This window comes from Dendrobium catenatum, unplaced genomic scaffold, assembly GCF_001605985.2.
Source record: "Dendrobium catenatum unplaced genomic scaffold, ASM160598v2 fragScaff_scaffold_655, whole genome shotgun sequence".
NCBI lineage: Eukaryota > Viridiplantae > Streptophyta > Magnoliopsida > Asparagales > Orchidaceae > Dendrobium > Dendrobium catenatum.
In genome coordinates, this window is record NW_021319117.1 from 1,018,248 (window position 1) to 1,043,203 (window position 24,956).

Consider the following 24,956-nt stretch of genomic DNA (forward strand, 5'->3'; position numbering starts at 1 on the left):
CCAAAAACAACTCGAATCAGACAGGAAGCAGCAAAACAAAGCATTTGTTACTTTGAGCAAGATTTTCAAGATAGCAAGATCATTCCGATAAAATCAAGTAGCACTTACATAAGATACTTGTAGACATGCATTTCTCCATTTAAAACATATAAATTGCATAGTATATATATAGTACGTGGTCAGCCAGTATATATATTGCAGTAAACAGAGCCTACTAGTGAGCATAGAAACATCAGTACATGTCAAAGATGCCACTTGCTATAAATATAATTAAGCAGTTGTTACTTAGATAACAAATGATCAAGCGAGACGTAGATCATGAGGGCCATATCCCATTCCTTGAAGGTTTGGCTGGCTTGGTTGGGTACGGAATGAGTACAAGTAGGAAGCTCCATTTCCTAGTGCAAGCGCGCCATCATAGTTGCTCGGATCATCATCCACATAATAGACTGCGTGCTCCGTTTCCTGCTTACATATGGGAGTTTTCTGTTCAGAGCTGGTCTTACGACGGCTTCCTTTACAATAACATCACGATGATGCTTGATAATAATGGTGGCATTGCATGGAAATTTTATACTTACCATCTCTCGTAGTAAGTTCCTGTGGGTTTCTTGAGAGTTCTTCAACTGCAGACAAGGTGGCATGAGAGAATAAAGAAACAGAGTTTTCATGATAATGAATAAAATTTTGTTAGAAACACAACTATCTTTCATACCAAAGCATCTACGAGGAGAGAATATTGTAATCATATGAAGTAATAATATAAAAATCAAGCATTAATTCAAGATGCAAATAATAAGATTTGTGGATTTTATCTCTTTCTCTCTGTCTCTTTATATTTATATGACAAGTGAATCAGATTTCGTAAAAAACATTGAAAAACCAAAAAAATTAACATCTCAAAATACTTAAAAGATTGAGAACAGTAAGTTCCTATGTCAACAGGAATTTGATTTGCTGGAAAGCACTCATTTCAAAATAATAAAAACAATCAAATAAATGTTTACGTTTACTCAAAAATCTAAATAAAAAAGAAAAACAAGCTCAAAATTATATGAAAACCTATGTATAGTATTAAATTCGTTACATTAAGTGAATAGATAACTTTTTTTTTTTTGTCATTTAGGTCATTTAAGGCAAACTCATACAAACAACGCATAAACACAGACTCGAACCCAAGATCTCTTAGTTGGAAGCATAAGCTCTCAACCAACAGGCCAAGGTGAGCTCTGTGTGAATAGATAACATAATAGATTGAATCGACTTGACACATTAAATATTATATATTTGGTATACTAGTTCGGGGGCCTGGGCTCGAACAAACCTAAATAATTTGCACATTTCGGGTGCTGGGCTAGAACAAAACTAAAAATCTTTCAATGGTAACTTTGCTCTCAACAAAGCTTGGAACACTTTTAGAACTACTTATGATAAGTCTACTATTTGATCGGCTATTTGGTATAATAATATACTGTTATGCTATTCTAAAAGTAATAATAATTCAAAAATATTTTACAAGTTCTTCCATAGCTTGAGAGGAATGAAATGAACATAAAATCCAGTCCCAATGAGGTAATATGAAAATTGCCAAATTTAATCCATTGACGTCTTAACTCAATACTACAAAGGGAAAAAGGAACTTCACTCCCAAACACCTTCACCACAAGAGATTTCTGAAGCAAAATAACATTTTCAGAAACCTTGTCCATGTCAAGTTTAACAACATCAGAATCCTCATCTTCTACCTGATCCGAATTGATTAAGGGCACTTTGATGTGCTGGTTATTAGACCATGCATTTACCAAATCACCAAGCCCATTAATTAGGTTCTGTAACACAATCTTCTCATTCACCAATTGTGATTCAGCCACATTATTCAAAACTTCATTACGCTTTGAAGTTTTCAAATCCCAATTCAAGATATCCTGTTTATCCGCAGTACAGGAAATATTTGAAAATTTATTTACCTTAAGTTTGAACCCAGTAGACGACGAGGCCTCTATATCGTTCGCCGCTTTAGACAATATATTCTTTGATGGTGAAGACAAAGACGTCGGATTCTTCTTTCTATCCAAATTTTCCACAGTTTCTTTCCCCTTGCCCATTACCGGAACCTCATCCTGCATCGGAAGAAGTCGCCCTTCATTGATGATCAAAGGACATTGCTTGATTATCAAATCATGACTTATAATCCTGCCTTTTGCATCCCAATTAATCAGACGCTCGGCAAGAGATGAGGTTGAGGTATTCCGGTCATCGGAGGATGACCGGCGACCCTCTACCACCATAGAAGATTGCGGCAGAAAAAACTCAACAAATAAAAATTGAAAAAACCCTCCGGATTATGTGGACGTTCTCTCTCCTTTCGACAGAAAAAATTCCATGCATAATCTTCTTCATTGCAGATGAAAACCACAAAAAATATCCCTAACTAGAACTTAAATAAATCTACTTAAAATCCGAAAATAAGGTTCGTTTTCAGCACATTATATAGGTTTTTCTTTACAATTTAATATGCCTAAAAAATTCGTCATCCAAAAAATATGATCGTGACAGCCATATTTCCATTGCATTAACAACGTAGAAACCCACAAAATATAGCAGCCTAAATCTCATTTCTCATTGAAACTTAAATATTGGATAATGCTCGTCTATCAATAATTTATGCCTAGCCCACTTCCTATGATTTTTGAGGCAACGTAGATGATGATATTGGTTGTCACTCACCACTTCCTCAAGACTATATGTCAAGATGATCTTAATTATTACTAATGACTACCATATCATTGTAATAATAAGCATTAGATGGGCCATAGATGATTATCACAATAATGTCCCCACTAAACTTAAAATTTACAAAATACAAGTCTCCCTTCTATGCTATTTCCACTATCATAATAATGGCATTAAACTAACGACAAATGATGCTAAAACTATATTTCTTATCATGTAAAAGCCCAGAATTTATGAAAATGATTTTTAATATAAATATGAATTTTTGTTTGAACTACAGCGATGCGGCGCTATGATTGTGACGCTGCGGCGTTGGGACTTTGGACGCAGCGCCACTAGAAATCGCCGCCGCAGCATTGAAGCCTCTATTTTATAGTAATTATAGTCTTACATGTAGTGTTGTGGTTCTGTGTAGTGGTATTGTGGCGCTACACACTAAAAAACTATATATATATATATATATATATATATATATATAAAGGAAAAGAGGAGAGATGAAAAAAAAAAAGTTGCATTTGGATCACTGATTTGCTTTTCCGCGTTTACAAAAGTGTTCAGATCGAGATAGGCGACTTGTTCCCTACTTCTAATTTCAAAGACTTTGATTTGAACCATCAATTTTTTTTTTAAATTGAATTTACTGCATTTTCTCTAAATTTAATAAACTTCAACCAAAACATTCTTTAATGTCACAATGCCCTAGATGCCTTCCCCCAACTTTGGTGATTCTCTATTCCATCTCCAATTCTTCTTTGGATTTTGGTGGATCGAAAGTTATTTTTTGTGGCCTAGGTTTGTTCTCAACCCTTAGTTTCATTTCTAACAGTCGTCTTCTCTATTTGAGGTTGTTCTAGCACTGTGTTTGAGGTTCTTATCCTTTGGATGGCGGCACCTCCTTCTAATCCATGGGGTTCATCAAAAGTTCTTTCCTTGACAATTAAGAATCAAGGCCTATTTGGTGTTTCTAGTAATAATATTTCTTATAATTCGCTTTCTTTCAAAGATGTGGTGGTTGGTATGATCTCTTCGTCATGTCCTCCTTTTTCCTTCACGCAAAAATCCTTTAAGGGAGTCCCTGTTGTTATTTTTTAGAGGAAGCTTTTGAAAAGCTAGCTGCTCCATTTTAATTTACTTGGGTTGAGAAATTAGCTATGTGTCGGCCAAATCTTGATTCTATTCATGAGTTTTCTGTGAACCTTAAATTATCTTGTTTATTCTATATTGTCCTTCAGGATGCCAAATATTTTTTTATACAACTTGATAATGACTTGGATTATTGTTGGGTGTTTGCATGAAGAGTTTATTATATTAATAATTGTCAAACGTTTGTGTTGAAGTGGACTCCATTGTTTGATTTTAAGGAGTCCCCTATTATTCCTATTTAGATATCATTCCCTTAATATAAGATTACATTTATTCAACCCCCAAGTCTTACATGCCCTTGGGGAACCTCCAAATAGTATGATATGTATATAAATCATTGAAGAACCTCCAAATAGTAAAGCTTAATAATTTATAATTTATTATGTGTTACTCTATAACCAACATTTATGACTACAATAACCTTTTTAAATTATTTATTTTTATAAAAATGTTCAACATTAAAATATATTTTATTGTGACTCAAAAAGTACTAGGCTTTTGAAGGAGACTATTTAGGTTAGGTCTGAATGTAAAGATGATAAACTAGAGTATTAATAAATGTATGATATTTTGTAAGGATGATATGATCAAGGTTAAATGAAAACACAATGGAGCCCCTAAGTGCAAACCACAAATAATAGAATATACCATTTAAGAAGTTATTATATTTACCTCTAATCCTATGATTATAAAAAAAAAATTTATTTATGAGCTCTTTTAATCCTATGAGATTGTATCACAAGAGAAGATGAAAACTAGGTTCATTGCTAACCATTAGATGTTAAAATATGGAAGCACTTTGATGAAACATATTCAAAGTTTACTTGAGAGTAAGAATATTAGATTTTCCATATATGCTAATAATTTCATCCTATATTATAATGTCTCTTCAGCAAACTGAAGCTAATTATTAATAATTACCTAGTACAATCTCCCACCTGAGATGTGCTGATAACTCCAAACATGTTTTCCGTACAAATTATTATTGATTCACCCAATATTTATTAAAAAATAGATGTGTGTCTATTATCGTTGTTATATGAATTAAAAGTTCTATAGGAATATGAAGTGGTTACATATGGTATTATTTTAAACTAAAAATTTAAGAAGAAATCAATAGTTCCACTAATTATTTTGACTCAATTGAATACTTAATAGTGTATAAATCATATGAGTTATTACTTGATGACCAAGTTTAATATTAATGGTACCCAACACATATAGTATCTAATTTATTTATCAAGAATTTAATTTAATATGTTTAAATACTATTGTAGATCTATAAATAAGATCAAAATAATAAAATTAAAAATATAAAGCTCACATAAAAGATCTTATTTATGAGGCTTTCCTAGCATATGAGACTCCATTCCTTTTCAGACTATTTTAAGCAATAATAAAATCTTGTTGAAGAGTTAGTTTCAAAGATAATGCTGAAGATAATGCTGATGATGGTGATATATTCAAGGCATAATTTATTTTCAATTTCCAAATAGAGTATCTATAAATATATTTTAAGATATTTTTTTAATAAGAGGCAAATTATCGCTCGTGTTTTGCCCTAGCCGCTCTGGAAATTTTGGGTTTCCAACATCGTCCCTCGTTTCCTTCCTCTCTCTTTCGATTTTTCCTTGGATCTGTGGTGTCTTCCTTTGCTCTTGTGTTTTGTGTTCGTTCGTTGGCGGTTTGCCCTTTGTGGGCTTGCCGGTGATGGTAGAAGCTTCGTCCGCCACCCCTTGGGGGAATGCTTCTGTTACTGGGCTGATTAAAAACAAAGGTTTCTTTAATCTAGAGGTGGATGATCAGAGCACGCCTCCTAGATCGAGATCGTTTAAAGAGGTGCTTTCGAGTAGCTCCCATGCAGGTGATGTCCTTCCTAATTTATCTCAATCGGCTTTCAACGGTGTTCCTGCTATTCTTTTGACTGATGAAGAAGTTTTTAAGCTTGCATCGTCTTTTCAATTTACTTTGGTGGGTAAATTTGGTTTGAATAGACCTAACCTTGATTCTATCCGGTTGTTTTTCACAAACTTAAAGCATACGGGTTTTTTCTCGATTGGCCTTCTTGATTATAGGCACGTAGCCATACAACTCTCAAACAATCTTGATTACAGTAGAATCTTTGCTAGACGTTCGTACTTCATATATAATTGCCAAATGCGTATCTTGAAATGGATGCCTTTTTTCGATATTAAGGAAGAATCACCTATCGTTCGCATTTGGATTTCTTTCCCGAATTTACGCTTGCATTTTTTCAATCTGAAAGTATTACATGCTCTGGGTTTGATATTTGGGAGACCCCTTCAAACTGATTAGGCTACTGCATCTAGGACGCGGCCTTCTGTGGCTATAATCCTTGTTGAAGTAGATATTATAAAAAAACACTCTAAGGAAATTTGGGTAGGATCTAAAGCTTTTGGTTATATGCAAAAGGTTAAATTTGAGAAAGTCCCTGATTTTTGTTCTCACTGTAAACTCCATGGTCATTCCCTTATGGATTACTTCAAACTTCATCCGGAACTTAAAAAAATGGCTGCTAAGTCGTTCGGGATGCCTGGATCCACCGGTAAAGCATACGTGCCTGTCGTGAAAAATAATGATGTGAATCTGGTGGAATCGCTTCTTGCTTCTGATAAGCCGAAAACTTCTTCATTATAGGAACTTTTTATTAGCACAAATGGTGAGGTGTCCGATACAGGGGAAAGACATATGGCTGATGTTATTAATGATATAGATAATGATCCAAAATTTTTTGTTTTGATTGAATCCATGATGCATGATACCGAGATTTCTAATATAGATTTACCTGAATTTGATTATTGATGTTGAAAAAGACAGGGATTTACCGGTGAATTTGGAAATGTCTAATGAGGCTTGCAAAGAAGGTGAATTTTTACCCCCCACCACCATGGATCTTATCAATGTGAATAATGGTAATAACCAGAGTAAGGTTGTTGTTTTATCATCTAGTCATGATGTTGAAACTCAAAAATGTCCTGAGGATGACGGTTATGCTAAGGTGGGCAAAAAGAAAGGAAAGAATTCTAAAAACTCTTTACCCTCTACTCCTCGTTCTACTAGAGCTCAAAATTTTTCTAAACATTCTAATGATTAAGGCTCTTTTATGGAATGTGAGGGGAATTGGGGGTAAGGAGTCTATTGCTGGAGTTAAAAACCTGTGTAGAATGTATTATATTCAGCTTTTAGTTTTAATTGAGCCTCTTATTTCTTCTGATAAACTTGGTTCTACTGCTATTACTTTGCGTTATTCTAAATTTCATGCTAATTGCTCCAACAAGATTTGGATTATGTGGAATAGCAATATTGATGTTAGTGTGATTTCGAATTTCCCTCAAGTTATTAATTGTCAAATTGATTTTTTAAATAGTAAATGTTATGCCTCTTTTGTGTATGATGCATGTTCTAGGTGGAATCGTTTTCTCCTTTGGGATCAAATTCATCAATTTTCCCTCTACATTAACGGGCCTTGGTGTATTGGGGGTGATTTTAATATTATTTCTAATGCATCGGAATGAAGCGGAGGTAATCTCCCTAATACTGTTGCTATGGAAGATTTTAATGCTATGATTTCTGATTGTAATTTGAATGATATTGGTTATATAGGTAGCCCTTTTACTTGTAATAGATCTACTTTGTGCCAAAGACTTGACAAGTTTCATTTTAATAATGAGTGGATTATTGATTTTAACATGTCTAGTGTTGAACATCTTAGCAGAACGTTATCTGACCATTCGCCTTTACTTTTATCTATTAATGCTAATAGAAATGTTGGTTCCTCTGCTTTTAAATTTCAAAATATATGGATTTCTCATGCTGGTTTTTTGAATGTTATTAGTACCAATTGGAATGCTCCCATTTTTCTTGATAATAACATCACTGGTATGTTAAGATTATGGGCTAAACTTAGTAGGTTAAAACATGTTTTGAATTGGTGGAATAAAAATGTTTTTAAAAATATCTTTACTAATATTAAGGAAGCTGAGATTAAGGTTATGGAGCTTGAGAAGGCCTATTTGGATAGTTCCTCGCTTGACTTTCTTAACAGGCTTAACAGTGCTAAAGATTCTCTTCTTCAACTTCAGAGTTAAGAGGAAACTTTCTGGAGGCAAAATGCTAATACTAAATTTACTTTAGATGGGGATAGAAATACTAAGTTCTTTCACGCTATGGCCAATAGGAATAAAACTAAAAGTCACATTCATAAAATTATAAATAATGATTTAGCAATAGGGCTTTACTTAATCCTCATGTTATTACTCATATTATTAATGTTAATGACAATAACATTCTTTGTCAAACTTCTTATGAGTTAGAAATTTATAATGTTATCAATGATTTGAATGACGATTCGGTAGCTGGCCCTGATGGTTTCACTACCAAATTTTTTCAAAAAACTTGGAATATTGTTAAAATGGATGTGATTGATGCTGTCAGTGATTTTCTTACTGGTAAACCTTACCCTAAATATTTTTCCTCGACGAATATTGTGCTCATTCCCAAAAAAGATGGTGCTAATAAATGGAATGACTTTAAACCTATTAGTCTTTGTTTCTTTTTTAACAAACTTATTTCTAAAATTATTTCCAATAGATTGGTGAATAATCTTCCTAGAATTATCTTGAGTAATCAAACAGGTTTTAATAAAGGTAGGAGTATTTCTGATAATGTTCTTTTTGCCCAAGAGCTTGCTAATGATATTAATACCAAGGTTAAAGGTGGTAACATTTTCTTGAAATTGGATATTTCAAAAGCGTATGATAATATGAACTGGAATTTCCTTTACAAAGTGCTTTATTTATTTGGCTTTAGTGATTGTTTCATTAAACTTATTATGAATATTTTTGATAATTGTTATTTTCCTGTGCTTATTAATGGTAGAAATCACAGGTTTTTTTAAATCTTCTAAAGGTTTAAGACAATGTGATAATATTTCTCCTACTCTGTTTATTATTGCTATGGAGTACCTTTCTAGGGGTTTGGAAGATTTATATTTAAGATTCCCTAAGCTTAATTTCTGGACTATTCGGGGCTTTCCGATATCTCATCTTAGTTTTGCTGATGACTTCATCCTTTTTTCTAATGGCTATATTAACAATCTTAAAATTTTGAAAATTTTTCTTTTACAATTTCATGAGGCGAGTGGTTTGGCTATTAACAAGGATAAAAGTAGCTTTATTACTAGTAAATCTATTAACATGAATAGGATTTATGATATCCAAAGAATTTGTGGTTTTCAATCTAAGTTGCTTCCCATTAATTATTTGGGTACTCTAATTTATAAAGGTAAAAAAAGAAGTCATCTTTTTGAAATATTTTTACTAGTTTTTTAAAAAAATTAAACCATTGGTCGTCTAATTTCATATCTTGTGGTGGTATATTGGTTCTTATTAAATCTGTGTTAAATTATATCCCTATTTATTTACTGCAAACTCTTCAACCAATTGCTGCCATTTATCTTAGAATTGAGAGAATGATAAACAAATTTTTTTGGGGTTCCAAGTATAATATTAATGGCATTCGTTGGGCCTCGTAGAATAATATTTGTGGTGTCTGTAACGAAGGAGGTTTGGGTTGTAAAAATTTATCTGATATGGTGCAAGCTTTTTCTTACAAACTTTGGTTCTCCTTTATAGCTAATTCTAGTTTATGGGCTCATTTTATGAATGCTAAATACTGCAAGGATTCTCATCCTCTTCTTTGGTTTTATAAAGTTTCTGATTCTATGATTTGGAAAAGACTTCGCAATATTAAATGGAAGGCAGAACAGTAAAAAATGAAGTCACATTCTTATTAAAAGTCACATTCTTATTTTATTTCCTATTCTTATAGTGTGGTTTATTTGGAAAGTAAAAAATGAAGCTAAGCATAGTGACATTAAAATGAATGCTAAGAATATCATTTCTAACATTAATAATAAAATTTTTCATCTTTATTCTTGCAATCTTATTTCTGCTAGAAATTTCAATAATTGTAGGGAGGTGGCTGTCTACTTTGGAATTCCTTTGGAGAATGGGAACCTGAATGTTTTTGATAGAGTGGTTAGATGGATCAAACCTAAATTTCCTTTTGTTAAGCTTAATTCTGATTGCTCGGTTAAGAATCCTTGCACTGGTATGGGGGTATCATACGTGATAGATTTGGTCATTCCTTTGCATGCTACCATTGTTATGTCTTTTTTAAATGTCATGATTCAATCAAATAAATTTTGAGCAATAGACTTGGTCATTTCTTTAACTATAATATGGTTGTTATGGGGTGGGAGGAATAATTCCAAGCATTTGAGGACTAAGATGTGCTATAAAAGAATTCTCAGATCTTTCAGTTTTAAGATCCATTAGTTTTTGCTACTTGGCTCCTTTTTCCTAAACATTATTATAATAGAAAAAAGTGGCATTCTTTCTTTAAAATTAGCATTGAAAATACTTTCATCATTAGTAGCCCTCACAAGTTTATTTTATGGTATAAGCTTATTATGGTGTAGGTTAAGATCAATATTAATGCATCTATCTTTGAGAATTAATGTGGGATTGGTAGGCTAATCTTTGCATTTAGCCACTCTTATCCGATCCATGTTGTGGATGCTACGAAGTTTTTTGGCATTTCGAAGAGTTTGGAGGAAAGTTACACTTTAAATTTTCATTGTGTTTGGATTGAAGTTGATCTTGATTTGGTTGTTGATACTATCAAGCTGAATAAGAGATGAATTTAAACAACTTCTATATTTGGCATAAAATTGAGGCTATGCTTCATAAGTTTGTGTACGAAATTTCTTCCATCAAGAAGGCCAAAAATGGTCATGTTGTGTGGCTAGCAAAGAATGGGTCTCTCTATATTAATCATATATTTTTTGTTTTGGCTAGTTCCCCTCAATTTCTTAAAGAAAGCGTGCTATTGGATGTTGTTGGGATGCCTTAAGTCTGATCATCTATTTTCTTTCTTGTTATTTTCCTAATGTCTTATGCTTTATTTCCTTTCTTGTTATGTTTGCTTTCTTGTTGGGTTTCCATATGTCTGGGATTGCATATGTCTGATCATTGTTGTTTGTTGCTGGATGTTTCTTCCTAGCTCATTCTTGTTGCCTTCTCCATTTTCTTCTACTGCTGTAGTGTGGGATTTGCTACCTATTTCCTATCGATTTTATTTGTTTTCTTGTTATTTAGGCACGTATTCTCCTCTTCGTGTGGGTGTTTAGTCTTTGTGTGTTGCTTTATCTTGTTTATGGGTTATGTTTGATCCAGAGTTTAGATTTGGGTCATCATCTGGTCTATGTTTCAGTGTTATGTTTGATTTGGAATTGTATTTTGATGCTTTTTCCTTTGGATTATGTCTTTCTTCCTTGCTGGTTAGTTTTTTGTTATATATGGTTTCCTTTCCTTTATCTTTATGCAGGTATCATTTTTTTTGCAGGGATCAATGCTCTTTTTTTTGCTAAAGATCTTCACGTTCTCTTCTTTTGGGTGATGGCTCTTGGCCTACCTAGTTTTAAATTTTTTTATTCAACTTTGTAATTTGGAGGGATCTTCTGCTCTTTAGGTTATTTTTCTTTCTTTTCGACATCTAGCCCCTAGAGCATAGCAAGCTGTAGAACGCTAATAAGGACTTCCAACTTTTATTTTAATTAATGCATAGACCCCGATAGTGGGTTTTCCCAAAAAATAAAAAAGGTTGATGGATTCATTATGGAAAATACAAAGGATGATGAAGACAATAAACACATTTTAAACACCATAAATGAGTTAGATGAGGTAAACATTAGATATGCTTTTTTGTAATATAATTTAATCTTATTTATTTAATACTTTTGATTATGCTTTCATTCTTTAAAAAAAAATATTATATATTTTTGTTATAAATTAGTTTTTTATAACCATCATTCTCACTTATTTTTTATCTTTTGATATTAATTGATTAATTTTAAACCTTCATCTTATATATTATCTAATGGTGGGCAGGAACCTTATCATATGTTGATACCATCCATTTTCACAAGAGATTGAAAATAATACTTTTACCCCAAAATTTTCATGACATTATTTATTACAACTATGACAACCACATTAAAATCTGTATTATTTCCATCGTTGACACCTATACTATGCCACTAAGGCACAACTCATGATGAAAATATAGACAAAAATTAATTAGCAAGTTTTTTTTTTTGTTTGTAGGAAATTGTATAAAATAAATTTCTAGAATATGAAATAACTTTTCGTAGTTGTTTGTTGAACTTTTATTATGGAAATCTCTAGGTTATATTTTTAGAATGATCTTTATACAAGTATAAAAAGGCCTTTAGCTTTGTCATTTTGATGTGAGAGAGAAAGAAATCTAATAGAAATTTCTCTTCTTTCGTCATATTCTCTTCCACTCTTACAAATAATTTATCTCTAACAAGTGATATCAGAGCCAAATTTGAGGGAAAGTAGTATGAATCTACAAGGGCTTCACCTCACAAAAGAGAATTACAAGAATTGAAGTCTTCAAATGAAGGCATTATTTGGTTCGCAAGATATTTAGGAGATAGTAAAAAAAGGCTATGTCGAGAATCAAGATAAAGCATCATTATCAACAACCCAAAGGGAACTGTTGAAAGAAAGTATAAAAAAGATAAGAAAATACTCTTTTTCATTTATCAAGCACTAGATGAGAAAAACTTTGAGAAAGTGGCCAGTGCATCTACCTCTAAGAAAGTATGGGAGATACTTCAAGTTGCATATAAAGGCATAGACAAAATAAATAAGATTGGGCTTCAAACTCTCTAAGCTGAATTTGAGGCACTTCAAATGAAGTAAGCAGAAAATTTAAAGGACTATTTCACAAGAGTCTTGATTATTGTCAAGCAACTATGAAGGTAGGAAGAAAAATTAGAAGATATTTAAGTAATAGAAAAACTTTTATGTTCAGTAAATGATAAATTTGAGGATATTGAAGTAGCTATTGAGGAAACTAAAGATTTAGACACAAGGACTGTTGATCAACTAATGGGCTCTTTAATGACTTATGAGCACAAATAAATAAGAAAAAATAGGATACTATCAAACAAGTTCTCCAATCAAAGTTCTCATTAAAAGGTGACGAAGACGATACAAAATATAAACATAATTTAAATGATCAAGATATTTATGGACAAGGCCGTGGACGAGATCGAGGTCGTGGTTGTGGCTTTGGAAGAGGCCGAAGACGTGGATGAGGATGTATTGGATATCAAACAAGTAATGAAGAAAGTTAAAACTCAAGAAATGAAGAGTAGAAGAAAGTGTCAAGATTACAAAGGGACAAAAAAATCTCATATCGTTGTTATATTTGCAAGAAATTTGATCATTATGCTTCTAAATATTATCATTATCAAGAGAAAGACAACATCATTAAAGAGAAGGAAGAGGAACAAATTTTATTATTAGCAGTGAAAGAAGAAGAAGATAAAAAAGAAAATAATTGGAAATTAGACACTAGAATTGAATAAGTAATCATATATGCAAGGATAAAAACATGTTCATAAAAATGGAGCCAATGGAGAGTCAAATTTTTTTTTTGCGACTCTTCAAAATTTTTGGTAAAAGGAAAAAGTAAAATCTTGATTTTTCTTAAAGATGGAACTTATCAATTTAATTTTAATATTTATTATGTTCTGGATATGAAAAGTAATATTTTAAGCTTGGGGTAATTACTTGAGAAAGGATTTAACATTCATATGAAGGATAAAAAGTTCACAATTAAAAATAATTCAAATGAATTAATTGCCCAAGTGGAGATGACAAATAATAGGATGCTTATTCTTAATATAAAAAAGGAGTAATGAAATATTTAAAGACATGAGTGAAATATCCATCATGGCTTTGACATATGAGGCTTGAGCATTTAAATTTTGGAGAATTAAATAATATGCCAAAAAAGGAATAGTATATATATATATATATATGGGTTACTAAATATCAATCATTCAAATCACGTTTGTGAAGGTTATGTATTTGAAAAACAACCTAGAAAGAGATTTCCAAATGAAGCAAGCTTTAGAGCAAAGAAGCTTCTTGAAATAATCAACATGGATGTATGAAGACCCATTACCCCAACATCTTTTTGTAATGATTGATAGTTATTAAGTTTTGTTGACGATTATTCAAGAATAACATTATTTATTTTCTAATAGAGAAATCAATATTTCATTATGTTTAAAATGTTCAAAGAAAGTGCAGATAAAGAAAGTGGGTTTTCAATGAAATCCATCAAATCAGATCAAAAAGGCTAATTTATGTCCAAAGCATTCAAAGAATATTATGAAGAACGTGACATTCAACATCAATTAACAGCACCTTTTTCACCCACAACAAAATTGAGTAGCGGAGAGAAAAAACCGCACTATTCTAAATATAGTACAAAGCATGATCAAAAGAAAGAACATGCCTAATGAATTTTGGGCCGAGGAGGTGATATGTGTTGTCCAGCTATACACTCTATCGGTGCTCAACCTCAAGCTTACAAGATATGACACCACAAGAAACATGGATAGGAAGAAAGCCATATAAATCTCATTTGAAGGTGTTTGGGAGCATTGAATATGTGTATTTTCTTGAACAAAGAAGGACTAAGTTGGATGACAAAAACTCCAAACTCATCTTCATTTAGTAATAATCTAAATCTTATAAACTATTTGATTTTAAAACTTGAAAAAAAAATTTTAACAGTGATGTAGAGTTTGATGAAGGAGCATGGGATTGGCAAAATAAAGATAGTCAAAAGGAAGATCAAGTATCTGGGGAGCTACAAGATGAAGAACAATTGCCTACAAATTTGTAAGATTCACATTCTCTAAATTCTTTTGAAGATAATCAACGACAAAGGAAGACAAGAAATTCAAGAGAGCTTAATTTATGAAGTAACTGGCGAGCTTCATTTTATTTGCTTACTTTTAAATAATGAACCATTAGAATTTTAAGAAGCCATAAAAGAAGAAATATGGTGATATGCTATGGATGAAGATATCAAATCTCTAGTAAAAAATGCAATGTGGTAGTTCACAACATTACTTAAAAGACATAAAGCTATTATTGTAAAATGGGTATACAAAGTGAAGAAAAAAAATGCAAAATTAAGGTGAATTAGAAAAGTATAATGCATGCCTAGTAATAAAAGGATACAAGAAGAAAGAAGGCATCAACTACAATGATGTATTTACTCCTATTATTCGTATGGAAACAATTTACTTAATTATTTATCTTACTTCACAAAATGGTCTATTTATCAAATGGATGTTAAATATACATTTTTAAATGGAGTCATTGAAAAAGAAGTTTATGTCAAATAGCCATTGGAATATAATTTTATAAATTAAAAAAGGCTTTATATGGGTTAAAGCAAGCTACAAGAACATGAAATGCAAGAATCGATTCATACTTCAAACAAAATTATTATATCCAATGCCCTTGTGAGAATGCTCTCCGTGTGAAGAAATGTAATAATTGAGATATACTACTTGTTTATACATGGATGATCTTTTTTTTTATTGAAAATAATCCTCTTTTTTTTTAAGGAGTTTAAGCAACTATTGCAAAAGAGTTTAAGATGATAGATTTTGGACTCATGTTATTTATTCTTGAAATTCAAGTAAAGCAAATAAATGAGTATTTATAACACAAGAAATATATGCAAAGGAAGTTCTAAAGAAATTTATGATGGTGAATTGTAATTCGATAAACACTCCAATGGGATGTGGAATCAAACTATCAAATAAAGAAAAAGTAAAGATAGTAGAGCAAACTATGTTCAAAAGTTTGATCGAAAGCCTAGGATATCCAATAATTACAAGATTAGACATTATATATACATTTGAAATTGTTAGCCGCTACATGGAAAATCTCACTAAGACACAATTGAAGGCAACCAAGAGAATTCTTTGAAATATTAAAGGTACAAAAAATTATAAGCTTTTATATTCTATTCTAATGAATATCAACTTTCAGGATATTGATCAGGTTGTGTTGTACTGGAGATCAAGATGATAGAAAAAGTTTAAGCATTTTTTTATTTTATATGGGTGACACAGTATTCTCTTGGAGCTCACAAAAATAACTATTTGTTTCTCTCTGTACTTGTGAAGATGAATATGTTGTTGCATCATCATGTGTACTTAATGCAATATGGTTGAGGAAGCTACTTAATAAGATTGGATATTCTCAAGTTGAAGCTACAAAAAACTATGTTTATAATAAATCAACAATAGCTTACATTATAAAAAAAATCTAATTTATCAAAAGAGATGTAAACATATTAATGTTTGTTTTCATTATATAAGAGATTAGATCAAAGATAATGAAGTTCAAGTGGAGTATGTCAAAATTGAAGATCAAATTATAGACATTTTAATAAAGTCATTAGCTACAGAACGATATATAAAATTAAGGATACTTCTTGAAGTGGTTGATAAAATTTTTGTTTAAGGTGGAGTGTTGAAAATATAACCAAAATTAAATAGCAAGTATTGTTTATTTCTAGAAAATTAAATGGAAGATATCTCTACAATATGAAATAACTTTTGATAGTTGTTAGTTGAACTTTTATTATGGAAATCTCTTGATTGTGTTTCAAGAATGATCATTGCAAAAGTATAAAAAGGCCTTTAGCTTTGTCATTTTGATGTGTAAGAGAAAGAAATCTAGTAGAAATTCCTCATCTCTTCACATATTCTCTTCCACTCTTATAAATAATTTATCTCTACCATTTCATTCTACCGCTCTTTAAATCATACACATACTGGACCATCTTATTAATTTTCTTTATTTTCATCACCCCAATATTGGCTTATCTATTATTTCCATCCATCATAGGCATAATTTAGCTATTATCTGCCACCACCATTATCTTATAATATCAAATCATCTAGTTATGCAAACCTATACTAGCCTTCTTAAGCCTCATAGTATTAACCTACGTAACTAGCATCAGATGGTGGATTTGATAAGCAAGAGCATTTATTATACAATAAGCTTCAATGAAAAAAAAGTATTAAATGTATTTATTTTTTAAAAATTTAATAGCATTCCTAATCATTAATATATTTTAAGAAAAATTTTAATTACTCTAATTATGTTAAATTGATATTTATTTGTTCCAGGAATGAATTTTCTTTTTATAACATTTAACTTCAATTAGATAAAATGGAAATAATAAAAAAGCTTGCATCTTCAATAGTTATGCTAAGACTATACAAGTATTCCTATATATCTCATAGGGATCAATCATACAAAGATTATAAAAAAGATAAGAGATCAATTACAAAAGATTATATATTAAGAAAATTATAACTTCTTTTTACAAAAGGAAGCTAAAAGAGAAGGTATCAATTGATTGAAACATCTAAGATGATGAAGTAGGTCATAACTTGCCACTATTTCTTAGCATTATATTAGGTTATATCTTATAAATATTATATTAGCTGGTGAATTCTGAAGCCTTTCTAAAATGAGTTCATCAAAGGAGGCCCCTTTAAAAAAATCTACGAGTGTTTTCCATTATCTTTTATACTAGTAAGGGTTTATCCCGTAAGTCTTATACAATGAGCCTTATGTCCCCATTTAATATACAACTAAAAGGAATTTGTTTCTAATCTTTAAAAAGAAATTAATACCTAAATAAGGGTCAACCAAATCCTTGTGGTTGGAGAGAAGAGAAACAACTGTGAGTACAACAATACCAAAATGAATTAAAAAAAGATTATGATTGGCTTAAAATCCAAAGTTAAGCAACTTTTTACTGGTAAAGTTTTGAAATCCATGCATTTGAATAGAAAGAGTTGTTGGATCCATTTTTAATATAATTGCTAAAATTATTACAGTATCAAATTTCACAAATTTGTGACATGATGAAACCTCAAATACACGAGTTTAAACTCGATGTTGATGGTTCTTTGAAAAAAAAAGTTGTTGGTTGTGGTGGTTAGATTAGGGACCATCAATGTATTTTGCTTTTTTGGCTTTGCTTCTAGAATCCCTATTGGGAATATCCTTTTTTTATTTATTTTTTATTTATTTATTTATTTATTTTATTTTTTTTCTAATGGGAATATCCTATTTACTGAATTGAGTGCTATCTATAAGAGTATCCTATTTACTGAATTGAGAACTCTCTATATGAGTCTTTTACTTTGCATTGAAAAAAATATTATGAATAGCGCCTGGATTGAATCTAATTCTAAAATACAGGTCTCTTCAATTAGTTCTAATAAATTCCACAATGCTAAGTTATTTTACCAGTTCAATATGAGTTTAGCCTTGCTTAACAAAGTGAATTATATAATTTCCCATATTTGGAGGGTAGGATATGCTTGTGCTTATTGGTTAGCTAAGGAAGGGTTAAGTCTTCTAACAAGATTTATTTTTACAATGACTCTAACCTTAGTATCCTCAAAGGCATGATCAGGCTTATAATTTTAGTAATTCCAAATATTAGATCTTAATGCCTTGCTTTTTCATGATTTTGCTTCTATTTTTAATGGTCTGTTTCTATTTTATTTTAAGTTACTTTCACTATCCTTATATTTTTTTTTTTCATAGGGGATTTTGTCTTTACTTGGTTTTTCACTATCTTTTGGTTTTATCTTGCTAATATCTACATACTTATGGAACTCTTGCTATTGTAGTATTACTCTTTTGTCTTCTTGTTTCCTGTGACTATTAGTTTTTGTTTCCGTTTATTTTCTCTACTTGTGTGTTATGTATAGTTATGTTTTATTGTTTGAATGATTTGGAGCAGGTTGTATAATGATTCCTAGGTTTTAATGTTTCATTTTCTTTGACTTTTTATTGTGTTGTTATTTGGCCATTCAGTTTTTCTTATTTTGCTACTTATCTTTTGTTACTAAGATATTCTAAATTGTATGTTTGTTGATGCTTTCCCACTTATTTTGTACTAATTAATTTTCTATCGTTATTGATGTAGTAATTGTTAGCTTGGTATGTGTTGGATGGGTGATTTTTTATTTGATGTGTTGTTTTGCCTCTCGCCATTTTTCCTCTTTTTTTTTGACTTTACATTGTTTTTAGTGTATCTTTTTTGCTATGGTACATCTTTTATGGTTTTTTTTTTTCATTTTCATGTGATTTGTTGCCCCAATGTCATTTGGTTGTGAACAATTTGGGACAATACAAGCTTTGGAATTCCATGGAATATGTATCTTCTATGGTCTACTGTTTTGTTTTTGCATGCTTCTCTAGGAGGTCCTAATTGTTCTTATAGCATATTCATGCTTGCGCTTATTTTTGGGTTTGGCTTCTAACCATACCAACCTTGTTTTACTTTTGATTTTTCGTGTTTCTTAGTAGGAAACCTATGCTCTATAAGTTGTATTTTCTATTTTAATTTTATCTCTCGGAGCATTAGTGAGATGTCGTTTCCTTTAAGAAAAAGAACAAAACCTCGTCTTTGTCAAATGATCCATTTCGTTCAACGAAGTTTTAATAAAGCCCTTTCTCAATAACCTCGAGTAGAAGATTTGATGGCGGGTCTCTAATAACATCAGTCCAAGAAATGGTACACTCTTGTCAAGCAACATGAAAGAGATAGGTTTGTGAGTAATGGTAGATGCTAAGTTAATTGATCCATGGTCATGGGGCAGTTCTTCTGCCGTTTGATTTTGAGAACCTCAACATGAGTCGCAGAAGAAGCTGGTCTTGGTTGAGTAGTAGCTGGCGATAGAAATGCTCAATGATATCTAATTTTGAAGCACCGTGAGTGCAGATACATTGGTTGAATGGTGTTTAAGGTTACGTTTTTAATTATTTATTTATTGTTATTATTATTATTATATTTGGTGATTAAGGATACGGTTAATTTAGAGAGCTGCATCATCAACAAAGGGAGAAATATGGTTTTTGGCGCACTTCGTTTGTGGGAGGGCTGTGTGAAGTGAGTTTGAAAAAGGTTTTAATTTCTGTAAGGTGGGTTGAGTAGGTTCCGAAATAAGAGGGGATCGTTCAGAGAGAGTAAAATATGTTTGAGAATTGAAACAAATCTACTTTCATTTCGAAACATATTTGAGTTCGAAAGCAGCACTATGGAATTGGGGTATTCAATTGAGTGTTGACCTCAGAAGTGATATTATTTTTAACAATCTGTTGATCACTCTTGGACGATGGGTAAATGATGTTGAAAGTATAGGTTAAAAAACAATAGATTTATGGGGAGCAATAGCAATAATGTTATTTTACTAAGAGGAATTAGCTGCTGAGGTGTTCAGCATGGATTTCTTGTTTTCTTGAAATTTGAACTCAAGATGAAGCTTAGAACTGTCCTGAAAAGTGTTACCAGTGATATGATAACAAGAACCGAAAGCAGAAAATTTATTAACATCCGCATTTGAATACTGTGAAAACTCAAATCAAAGTTTTTTTTTGTAACGTCGAGCTCTATATGCATTCCACCAGTGGAATGCCAAGAAATATTAACAGTCACAAAAAAAAATTTTAGTTAGTCTCCAAAGATATATTCAATAGAGTGAAAAATAAATGGTTAATATAAAGTGGACCTGAGCTAAGGAAAAAAAAGCAAATGGAAACAACACGAGGGATTCAGTTTTCTCATTAAAGTTTGGAGTAAACATTAAAGAGCCCCATAATAAACCAATTAAATCGAGTAAGAGCGTCGACAAAAACTTCTTGAATAGTTCTCTCGATGGAGTTGAATAAGAATGTGTCTTCTGTAAATGCTAAGCGCAGAGAAAAACTTACGAATGATTTCTAACGACTTTGTGCACAAGGTGAACTGCACTTGAGAGATTTCGGAAGGGGCGAGGAGGTTCTCAACCTCAGCATTTGAAAAAATAATTGTTGGTTTCCTTTCTATGCGGAAGGGTCTCTAACAATAGAGAACAAAGGACCAAAGGTCGAGGAATTATGGTTATCTATATGAAATTTAACAATATCAACATGGGAAATGGCTTTTCTGTAGAACACAAAGTCCAAGCACGAAAGCTGGAGGATGAGTGGCAACTTATCGTGTTTCAGATGTCTGTTGCCCAGTACATTATATATATATATATATATATAATTTTAAGATAGGATGGTTCATTATCTTCACCCTTTACTTTTTTTCTTTTTCTATAATATTATAATATTTGAAACATACTATTCAATCAAATCTATAGCGTAAAAAATAGTATTATGAAATTTCATGTTCATCATACTAAATTAGCAAAACATTAAGCTCATAAATATAACAGCCATACGAAAGATCAATTTTTTAAATAAATGTTCTATTAAATTTTTTATGTTGAATGTTACTAAACAAAAACGGCAAGTTTGATCTAGTATAAGAAAATGCTGGATGCTCTACCGAAAGGTGTTTTGATGATTAATCTAAATAAAAGAAAAAGGAAAAATACCTTCTTTTTGTAGGTATCTGTCTGGGTGCTGATTACATGATACTGCCAAAAATTAATTCAAAGTATTAGCAACCAATCGCCAAACATGCATTAACAGTGTACATACTGATAGAGAATTTTCAAAATTAATAAAATGTATGTTACAGCATTTGATAGAAATCTTCTTCCAAATTTTCAACATTTGATTCAATTTTATACAAAAGTAAACGGATCAACACTTGCACAATACTTGTATTTATTTGATCATAGTAAATTATTTAAACGAACAACACAATTTTCTAATTAGCCATGTAAAATTATTCATTAGTTGTTCTACATAAAACCATAGAAAATACTACGACAAGCATTTCCATGCCAGGGGAAAAAAGCAAAAGATCTTAAGTGGAAAGAATTATCTAGGAAAAAACTTCGAGAGAAAAGTAGTAAATGAATTTTTTTGGACACAATTTGGGACCTCACCTTTCGATTCCTTACAAGCTTCAGGGCTTCATCCATATTTTGCTCAAGACCACGCAGTTCCTTGATTTCCAACCCATCTAGATCCTCGCCCATCCTCTGCCTTCTCATTAACAGTGATCATGGGACGACAAATATTTCAAAAAAGATTAATCAAATGCAACCGAAAATTAACAAAAAAATGAACTAGGAAGACGGAAGCTCCAAAAATAGAGAAATCCTATTGAAATCATTAAAGAATATTGGTTTCTTAGCTACTTGTAACACAAAACTCTTTGCCCCACCTTATTTCCCTCCTTAGGTTGTGGTTTATCTCCTTCAAATGATTCAACGTATTCTGCATCTTCTGCTCCGATTAATGAAGCAATGAACTTATTAATTTCAAATAACAACAAAAAGAATGTCAAAAAATATTAGAGTTAGGAAAGAAATGGAAAAGAATTATATGAGAAATTCCTTACAAATTTTTAAGGAACGAAGAAAAAAAAAAGCACCTTACAAATCTTGCTTTGCATCAGAAGTTATGTGTACGAACAAATATGTACTAAGATTCAGATTTATTAAGAAGTTCTAATAATATAATAATTATCTTTTTTAGATTTACACATTTTCAGAGGTAAATCATTATCAAAGACAAAGGCTTCTTTGTAAATATAATTGAGAGTAATAAGACTTGGACGTCTAATTCTCCGCCATCCTACCATGTTACACCGGACCATAAATCCTAATAAAAAATACAAAGTAATCATATAAATATAAAAAAAAGAATTATTATAATTTTTCGACTCTTATGAATTCCTGATAAATTTTTTATATGCAAGTAACTCCTACTCCTTATACTGTTTTGTCTAATATAGAACACTCGCCTCGTACTGCGCGCTCCACAGATTGATGCCGGACACCTGCTGGTAACGATCATATATACTCTTCGAGCTGGAAGCAATAGGTGTACGTAAGCAACAGAAACCCTAAGAATGGGAAAATCGAAGAGCAAAAGAAAATGAGAAGAAAAAAAACGTTCAAAAGCAAACATACTCAGTGGACGGGCTGCAATACTCAGAGAACTTGCCCGTGCTCGAGAACATTACAAGTGAGAGCTGAGCGTCACAGAGAACTGTCAATTCGCTCGCCTTCTTCATGATCCCAGCTCTCCTCTTCGAGTAAGTAACCTGCCGGTTCGTAGGGTTCTCTATCTTCTTTATCTCTATCTTCCCCCTCCCCATGGATCTCTCTCGTTCTTTCTCTCCTTCTCCGAAGCAACAGAAGCAAAAGAGATGAGATTGATAAGGGTAGGAAAAGGTTCAAAGTAAGCTTATAAAAATGGAGGCAGAAGAGACGAATTGAAGGCATGTAAGGCTGGGGAGGAAAAAAGTAGCAGCTGGGTTTCCATTATCGGGCAATGGCCAAAGGGTTGTGCGTACTACCTCGCGTGCCATGTCTGACCGCGTTTAATAATACGGCCATTTTCTTGCTCTGAATACTTTTATTTATTACAAGCTAGACTTATCCCCCTCAAGGTCTTTTGGTTTGAAATGTTAACCTGTCGATTTATATAATTATATTTTGATTGTTTGTTTTTGGCGAAAAAAGTGGATTAATTAAAAAATCAGTTAAATTAAAGTAGATTTTTGAATTTTTCTATGTATGAATCACGGCTTAAAATTGGCAAAAACTGAATTATTAATGTAAGAGAATTAATCACTAAGTTATCGGAAATTTATATATTCTGTGAGCTTCTTGTTAAAATGTTTAGTTCATTTTATCGGTTTTTGTTCTTAGCATTTTTATGGTGAAACGATCAAAAAGAACATTTTTCTTTCGGGCGGAAATAGTTGCATGGAGTCTTTCTTTCTCTCTCTAGGGAAGATTGGGTGGTGATAGGTCTGAGGCCCTCTGTGATTATCTCGGGCTGAGCGCATCGGAGAGCGACAGATCATTGAGAGAGGGAAAGATGGGGACTGTGGATTCGGATCTCTTTCATGAATGTAACTTTTAAAGTATTCATCCTCTTGACACTTCAGCCTATAAGAGCTTTATGTATATTTTCATTTCAATATAGATTAAATTCATATGTATTTATTTTAGAAATTCAAAGAAAATACCAAAGCTTAATATTGTATAAAATAAAATAAAATAATAAACATATATGTAAATAAAGAGTATGTTGCTCATCTTGATAGAGTTTAGACTTCCAATCAAAAGGTTTTTTTTTTGTTTGAAAATTTAAATTTTATTCGAATCAAAAGGTCTTGAATTCAAAACATGCTTATTTATTGTGTGTGTTAGTATGCATTTAATTTGCTTAAAAGACCCCCCAATATTTGATGATATATAACCTTAACAATAACATACTAGATATAAGAAACAATAATAAAAGATTGCGAATGGAAATATATGTTTTTTTAATTTATAAATAATATATTGGTCTGTTAATTTATGAAAAATGTGCATTACAAGTCCTAAGCTTCTAGAAATTATGATAAATTGCATTGAATTTTTATGATATGAAGATATTTACAACATCATATAGGAGCCACAAGAATCCAACACATATAAGAGGATGATGTGGTTGATTAAAAGTAATAAATCAAAAATAAAAGGCATGCATATTGGATATGATAACATAAGTTAAATGAAATAACATTTATGATCCTAACAAAACAATAGAAAACTCAAACGCATGGGAAACTTAGGCTTCGTTTGGGACGGCTTTCTTACTGGTTCTTAAAGCAGCGTTTTAGTATAAAAATATTTTTTGTACTAGAAGCTGTTTTAAGAAGTAGAAAGAAAGCTGTCCCAAACGAAGCCTTAGTTTTAAACAAAACATCAAAAATAGTTTTAAAAATTAATTTATCTTTATTGTCTATTTATTTTGTAGGATTTATTAAAATTTTTATAGAATAAGGAAATTTATGATTATATGCGTTAGATTGTATGCATGCACACTTTAGTTCTAAGTGGTCCACTAGTCATTGCTGGTTTATGTTCCTTAAAGTTTAGTAGATATTATTTGATATCCCTATTAATGTGAATTGCAATGATCAAATTTTGCTTAGTTATCTCATGATTGTATGTTCAAACTTCAAAATACTTTGCATTTTTTTAAGATACAAGAAAGTACTACTTATGCTTTTGGTTAATTTTGGAATTCTACTGCTGTAATTAATTCATCTTTATTAACTTTGAAAATTTTAAAAGGTTTTATTCTTGTTAATAGTAGGTTCTAAAACAA

At 31.4% G+C, this 24,956-nt stretch overlaps 1 protein-coding gene across 1 annotated transcript; it reads right to left on the minus strand.

The window, feature by feature from the left end:
* Positions 1 to 77: 77 nt before the first annotated feature.
* LOC110093040 (MADS-box transcription factor 16) lies at positions 78 to 23,178 on the minus strand. The gene is made up of 7 exons (XM_020817789.2): positions 22,760 to 23,178; positions 22,591 to 22,657; positions 22,009 to 22,070; positions 21,728 to 21,827; positions 21,269 to 21,310; positions 582 to 626; positions 78 to 465 (listed from the first exon to the last, which is right to left on the minus strand). Exons 1-7 carry the CDS (start codon positions 22,945 to 22,947, stop codon positions 301 to 303), a joined length of 669 nt encoding a protein of 222 aa, XP_020673448.1. The 5' UTR covers positions 22,948 to 23,178; the 3' UTR covers positions 78 to 300.
* Positions 23,179 to 24,956: the final 1,778 nt, after the last annotated feature.

Excerpts from the sequence above, each read along its gene's own strand:
- LOC110093040 (XM_020817789.2), bottom strand. The coding sequence starts at position 22,947 with ATGGGGAGGGGGAAGATAGAGATAAAGAAGATAGAGAACCCTACGAAC. Across the intron at positions 21,828-22,008 it reads AACCTAAGGAGGGAAATAAG|GCAGAGGATGGGCGAGGATC; the intron begins GTGGGGCAAAGA and ends GTTAATGAGAAG. Across the intron at positions 21,311-21,727 it reads AGCTTGTAAGGAATCGAAAG|TATCATGTAATCAGCACCCA; the intron begins GTGAGGTCCCAA and ends AATTTTTGGCAG.